At 46.3% G+C, this 7,457-nt stretch overlaps 1 protein-coding gene across 1 annotated transcript in view; it reads right to left on the bottom strand.

Annotated features, from left to right (window-relative positions):
- Window positions 1–4,343: 4,343 nt before the first annotated feature.
- adgrl1a (adhesion G protein-coupled receptor L1a) overlaps window positions 4,344–7,457 on the bottom strand; it is a 133,465-nt gene continuing 130,351 nt past the window's right edge. Inside the window, exons 23-24 of the mRNA XM_053613494.1 lie at window positions 7,186–7,203; window positions 4,344–6,876 (exon numbers count right to left, since the gene is read on the bottom strand). Coding sequence (XP_053469469.1) covers window positions 6,014–6,876; window positions 7,186–7,203 — 881 coding nt within the window. The 3' untranslated portion in view covers window positions 4,344–6,013. The remainder of the gene's footprint in view (window positions 6,877–7,185; window positions 7,204–7,457) is intronic.

The following is a 7,457-nucleotide window of genomic DNA, read 5'->3' as shown; positions in this document are numbered from 1 at the left end:
GGAAAGTAGAAGGCAGGAGTGGAAAGTTCAAATCCAGCCCACATCCAGCAGCCATTACTGCTCAATACTCCATTATGGCATGAAGCCAAGGCAGGGAGAGTAGCATCGAAACAAGAGGCTTTGTGTTGTGTCCTCTTAATGCACGAGGAAAGGAAGATCCCGGCACTCTCACGCCCTCCGAGGGACCACAAACGGGCAAAGAGAAAGAACGACTAGATCTCTGGGTGGGTTGATACGGGGTAGATTACAGTTCTCGGCATTAATATGATAATCAGGGGTTGTGTCGAGGATTTCAGAGGTGGTAGCAATCCCACGAGAAGGCTTTAAGTCCTGTGGCGCTTTATACTGTATAATCACTATCATTAACCCACATACTCTGTTATTCCATCAGTGGGATGTAAACAAAACCTCTGACTAATCGAAACGCCACTCCTCCGTAAGTGCCACGGTAATGAAGCCGCAGGAAAACACTGCAGTGAAAGAAAAACCAAACAGAGAGAGAGAGAGAGAGAGGAGAATATAAATGACAGAAGCAGAGACGTGGCATACGGGTGAATAAAAGAGGAGAGAAAGAAGGGGAGAAGTGAGACAGGGCACAGAGAGAACGAGAGATGCACGTCGACGGTCTCGAGGGACGAGTCGAGCGGTAAACACTCCGTCCTCTGGGCTGGTAGAGCAGCGAGAGCGAGTGTTTGCAGCGGCGCCGAGCTACAGCAGGTGCAACCAGAGTCATGACTCAGGAGAACGGCTCTTCAGAGGACATGGTTCAGCACCGGTCTCTTTCCTCTCTCCTTTTACCATAAGGATACATTCAAACGGTCAAACTCGCTGACCAGTCAAAAAACCCCCCAAACAAACAAACGAAAAGAAAAACGAACGCGTGCTGGCTCTACTCATCAGCACGCAACATTTCTGCAAGGAAAGCAAAGGAAGCAAAATGTGCATTTTGTAGGAAAAGGCTGATTACACTCTCTTAAGCCTTGAAGGAATACTCCAGCAATTTTTTTTTTTTTTCCCCAGCTTAATCGCTACCCACTGCGTCTGTAGTGTACATGTGATTACCACAGTCCAGAAAAAAAAACAACTTTCAAACTAAGTCTAAAAAGTCTAGGGGCGGGCGCTGAATTCGGCAAATATTTTGACCATACCGTAGAATACAAACGAAGCTAACCCTCACAATAGAGGTGTGAGGACGAGACGGATATAAGAGAAAGTCTTAATAAAGTAAATGGTCTGCACTTATATAGCGCTTTTTAAATGTAGCGGTTCTACAAAGCGCTTTTACACTGTTTCTCATTCACACACACACACACACACATCAACGGTAGCAGCGCTGCCATGCGAGGCGCTAGCCTGCCATCGGGAGCGACTCGGGGTTCAGCGTCTTGCCCAAGGACACTTTGACATGTGGCTGCACGTGGGCCGGGAATCGAACCGCCGCCCCTGCGATTAGCGGACGACCCGCTCGACCACCCGAGCCACAGCCGCCCCGATAAATAATATAAGAAAGTCGTTCATAAAGTTGCTCTGATAAAGATTTATCCAACACTGCAGCAGTAAAAAGTAGTTCTGGTTCCTTTATAGTGGTGTTCATACACCATCCGAGCCACACTACAGCGGTCACGTGAAAAAATAGTCCCATCTCTGAAAAGACCAAGCGATCTATAGCACGCTATAAAATGCATATTTTATAAAAAAAACACAAAAAAAAAACGTTTATTGACAGAATTAAAGAACTGCCCTTAACCTACATTCACGCTAGCGAGCGACATGGCAGTCGTCACTGGTTTTTCGTCTCTTGTGTGTGCACTGTGCAGTGTTTATTTATTTGTTTATTTATCAATTGTTCCGATGATAAACTCTAGTATCCAAACTGCATAGACTACACTATACCATTTATACACCCGTCACTTCTCTCTAACGTCCATTCAAGTTTTGATTGACTTGTTACGTGCTCGGTTTCATGCTAGCTCCTTTGCGAGCTTAGATTAGCAAAGCAAGCACGATACCTGTAATAGCCACGTACGCCCACCAGAGGCAGCACCGATCTTCTACTCCCTTCCTACGCGGTTCATTCTAGCCGTTTTTGTGCATCAAACAGTAAATTGGAATCAACTGCAGGTAGGTACTAAAGCTCTGGGGAACCCAAGAAGGAAACCACGAGCCGTAGGATCGGGTCCGAAGAATCGTTTCGAGCCAGCAGCTCGGATTTACCGCTTTACCGCGTCATATCTGATTTGCATAGAGTTGAGAATGCCTCACGGACGTGTACCGCGGCTTTGTCGATCGCTATTGTGAACGTAGGATTTGACGTTATGGTAAATAGATTTGGAGTAGACGGGCTTTCTGTTCTTTCCTCACTTGTTCGAAGACGTTAGGTTGAAACACACTCGAGTTCCTCTTTAATGCACGACTGACAGGGTCAGAGGCCAGCGGACCAACAACAACAACAACAACAAAAACAACACAGCGGCCATCTAGCCATCCGTTAATACGGACCAAGTTCCCGCTATATTGCACACGCGTACGTCCCTTAAGAAGACTCTGAAAAGTTTGGGAGGGATTGAGATAGACAGAGAGAGAGAGAGAGAGAGAGGGGTGATGCTGTGACTGAGAGATGGAGTGTTGAGGATGCAGCGCCCGCTCCATGTCTGTTTGTGACTGTAAAGCAGGTGTCACTCTCCCGTGGCACCTTAGACAGAGAACACAACTGTAATATTGACACCGACTGTTCCCGAGACGGGTATTAAACATGTATGTACTCCACTCCTCTATCGCTCGCCCTCTATCGCTCTCCTTCTCTTTCTTTCTCTCGCCACTTTCAGCTTGCACAGCAGAGTTTAAAAAAAAAAAAAAACCCCAATGTGAATAAATTAGGGCTACTGTTACACCACTATACAGTTCTCTCTATACGAGTACAGTGAGTATAATCAGTACTGACCAAGCAGCCGATTGGATGTGAAAATCAGACGACCCCCCCACCCCAAACTTACTACCGATTGTCCAGTTCTTCATCTTCACGTAATCGTTCGTAAATAACTCATCGACGGAGTAATAAAGATACGGCCAAGATATGAGACAGAAATCTCACGACACGGTTTCGTTTCTAAGTATACAGTAGAATATTGTGATACATACGCTACGTTGTGAAATTGTCTGCAGATAGCAAGGTTTTTTTTTTGTTGTTGTTTTTTTTTTTGAGATTTTGCCACATCTCCCAATCACTAGAGCGAATAAATAACCGTTAAGTCACTGAGTAACGGAATATCGTCGTAAAAGAATCGAACGGATTTCCACTGCATGCGAGGAAAAATAATAATATACTCGAGGAACCAATGGAACTTGAGCCGCTCTGCTTTCGTCCCGTTAGCCAGCCCCTTTTTTTGGGCTGTAAAAAAAAAAAAAAGGCTAAAAAAAAGAAAGAAAAAAAAACACGCTAGCAGCTAGAAAAGTATGGAGTCGTTTCGTGGGGTTGAAATTTTTCCGCCAATTGTAATGACAAGACAAAAACGTGTGATGAAATTAAAATGATTTTTATTCCAACCAGTTGTTGAGGTAAAATCTGGAAAAAAAAAAAAAAATCCCTAACGTAACATTGTAATTAATGTAATCAACACATTTTGAACAATGAAAAGTGCTGCTAGCCCCGCCCCCAAGTACTGTCACTTAGTACTGTTCCAGCCGTAACCTTTCATAATACAGGACCACTGTCGATGAAAGAAAAAAAAAAGAAGCACAGTTCTGGCTTTCTAGTGCCAAAAAGTTCTGGTACTCGCAGTGGAAAAAGGTTTCCCCGAAAGAAGGACACATTTCTGAAGACGCATGACGACCTCCGCGTGAGGCTGCACATTTAAACACGGTGATTCTAGCACACGGAGCACGTGTCTCGTTAGTCAGCACTGCCTGCCCGTCCTAATGAAATGCTAATTCCTGGTTTTTCAGGCGTGACGCTTGATGATCCCAGTTTCCATGGCACTGAGCTCCGAAATAACAGTATTCCTGACACCTAGCGAAGGCTCCGAGGCGGGAGCAAATATAGCGTTCTGTTAGAGATATACATTATTTATTTATTTATTTATTTATTTTTTTACTCTGCTTCCTCTTTTAACACGGGCCTAACTAACCTGGCAAAAAATAGCTTCTTAAAGTACAAGCACTTCAGCATTTCAGGCACCCGAATGTACGCACTCGAACCAAACATCCTCACGCACACACACACACACACACACACACACACACACGGACAAATCACAAATCCACCGTCGAACCGGATTTGGCTCCAATGGCAGATTGTTGTGATTTTAGAAACAGTGAAATAGAGCTTCGCCCGTGACGTGATTCGTGATCGAATTGCGTCCCATCGTTTGCGTCTCAGATATATATATATATATATATATATATATATTTTTTTTTTTTGTCCTAGGTATCGGTAATCTAGTTATCTGATATCTATTACATCAGTCTAACAAGACACAACCAACACTACATTATGGCTGCTGTCGATAAAGCCACAGTCCCACCCCTCCCCACACCACCCTGCCCCCGTGTCCCTTTCCCGAGGCACGAATCATGAAACCTGTCAAACGTTAACGATGGGTTATAATACATAAAAATTGTGCCAGGGCTAGTTTTTTTTTACTTTCCTTGTTTCTTCACAAACGTTCCCTCTCTTTCTTCCTTCCTCTCTCTCTCTCTCTCACACATACACACACACACTGTCGACACAGTTTTCCCACAATTCAATGGGGCAGGGGTAAATGAGAGCCTGAGAGAGTGAACGAAACAGGGAGGGAGAGATGGATTGACCGTGTCATTTAGATCACAAACTCCCAAAAGTCTTTATTTAAATTTTTGCGTCACTCTTTTTTTTTTTCCTTTTTTTTTTTTTACTTTCGTCCCAGTACAAGAAATCGGTCGCTCTCGTAGTAGTTCATCCTTTTTTTTTTTGTTGTTTTTTTTTTTTGTTTGTTTTTTTTTTTGTTGCTTTTGTTCATCTGGTCTCTATTTACAGAATAGGATTGGCGCTAGGTTTTGTGTTATTGATTTTCAAGGTTCGTATGTACAGGCATTTTAGTAGCAGGCTCGGAGAACACCCAGGAAAACCTTGAAAAAAAAACAACAAGGAAAAAAAAAAGAAAAAAAAAAAGAAGAAGACGTTCTCCAAACCCTCAGTAACGATAATGGGGGGCTGTCCGCGATGTCCACGGGGCCGGTCTCAGAAACACACAAAAACTCCTTTTAAATAGAGCATCAGTAACGAGTCCTGTGGCCAGGTGCAGCCGTGTCAAGTCTTGTTGAGAGTCCTGTACATCAGAGTCCATCCGAAGAGAGAGAAAGAAAGAAAGAAAGAAAGAAAGAGAGCGAGAGCAGGGGAAGGGAATAAAGGCAACTCCACAGGGGCAGCTTCTTCCTGCTGCTGCCTTCATGAGTGCAGTTCTTCACGGTCTGACGTTCAGTAACAAGCACTTATGTTTGTGCACTTGTGTGTCTGTGTGTGTGTGTGTGTGTGTGTGTGTGCGTGCGCGTTCCAGTTTGTGTTCTGGCTCAAAAAATGTATTTTTGGCAACACTGAAGAGCTTTCAGAGCGAGACAGAGAGTTCTTTGCACGCTGATGCGTAACGGTGAACCCTCCTTCTCCAGGCGTATCAGCTCTCAATAAACGATGAAAGGGAGAAGAAATGGGAGTAAAACCAGAAAAAGAAAACACTTTGGAACTGATAAGGATAAAAAAAAAAACAAACAACAACAACAAAAAAAAAACAAAACAGAAGAGGTATCGCCTATAAAATCCATGGGGAATGGTTGAAAATATCCTCAGTTGCTGAGGGAGCTTTGGACTTGGGAATCAACCGAGGGAGTGTGTGGACTAGGTTTGCTCCGGAGCTGCCTTATAGAGCCTGCTGCCACTGAGACCGAGCTGAGACTTCTCTCTGTTTACACTTCCGAACTAGCAAACCGAGAGAAAGGAACAGAAACGGAATGGGTGTGAGACACTGGGGGGGTTTACTCGCAGTCACAGGCTGGTGACCAGCTGCATCTGTCCGTCCCCTTCAGCGTGTGGGGGCTCGGGGGGATTGTGGGTGTGGGCGTGGGTTTGGGTGTCGGCTACGGGCCTCGATGGGGGCGTCGGGTAGAAGGTGTGCATGGCGCTGCCCAGTGCAGGTCTGCCCGAGCTGTAGTAGAGCTCGTCGGGGCTGCTGTCTGGGTACGGTGAGTCACGCAGGTTGGTGATGCTGGTGTACAGCGAGTCCCGGGCGGGCGAGTCCGGACCCGTGCCGGTGCCCGTCGCAGCTGCACTGTGCCCGTGGCTCTCGTTCGAGTCGTTCATGTAGCTCTCGCTCTCCTCGGCGTCACTCTGGTAGAGAACTGACTGGGCGCGCTGCAGGAGCAACGGTTCCTCTAGAGCCTTGTATAGCAGCTCCACGTCTTGTGGCGTCCGGTGCCGCTGTCCCTCGTCTTCTGCTTCCTGTTCCGCAGCAGTCACCCGATCGACTCCGGCCCCTGCACTTGCCACCGCCCCCGTCCCCGTCCCTGTCCCAACCCCCACTCCGGTCGTACGTCCTCGCACCAGGGTACCGCCGATCCTCTCCCCGCCGCCTTGCCGCAGGTTGTTGTGCACCAGCTCGGAAATGATCATCTTCTCAAAGGCGGCCGCGTCAGACAGGTTGCGCCGGATCCCTCCCAGTGTCTCCGCACCGCGTGGGTTCAGCAGAGGAGGCGGACTCTCGTCGGACCCGCCTCCGAGGAAGTCGCAGCTGCCACCTTGTCCACCCGGGCCGGTAACTCCGGCACGCAGAGAGTAGCTGTTGTTGAAATTGCCGTTCAGTGGCAGCGTCTCCATTCCGCCGTGGTCCCGATTCCTAGCCAGAGTGCTCTCTGTGTGCCGAGAGGGAGGGAGGGAGAAGAGGTAAAGTGAACACTTCATTACCTTTTTTTAATCAACACCGAGATTCACAGCACAAAAATCTGGGATTAAATCAATAAAGACACTTCCAGCGCAAGATTAATAGGCTTATGAAAGGAGACTGGCTATTAGCAGGGAGTGGAAATTGTGTACACAGGAACACGAAGCTCCACTGCACAGGTTAAGAGATTATCATTAAGGTAACAGTGGCCATTAAAATAAAGTGGGAAACGAGAGAGAGAGAGAGAGAGAGAGAGCGAGAGAGAGAGAAAGGCTCTTACTTGGATCACGGAAGGTTCCTACAGGACGGCACGAGAGAAAGAAAAAGAGAGAGAGAGAGAGAGAGAGAGAGAGATTAGGACATGAACAGAACAACAGCAATCCTTCATTTCTTCATTCGAATTTCCATATTACAGTTTTTTTTGTCAGATAAATAATCCATGTTTCTGCTATCACGCTCTCACGTTAACACTCCCCTGAAAATAAAATACACACTTACTCTAGAGCGTGAAAACCACAGACATGTAAAGAATGATTTATTGATACGTCAAAC

Source organism: Ictalurus furcatus, chromosome 24 (assembly GCF_023375685.1).
Source record: "Ictalurus furcatus strain D&B chromosome 24, Billie_1.0, whole genome shotgun sequence".
Classification (NCBI taxonomy): domain Eukaryota; kingdom Metazoa; phylum Chordata; class Actinopteri; order Siluriformes; family Ictaluridae; genus Ictalurus; species Ictalurus furcatus.
This window is presented reverse-complemented; position numbering and strand designations above follow the sequence as displayed.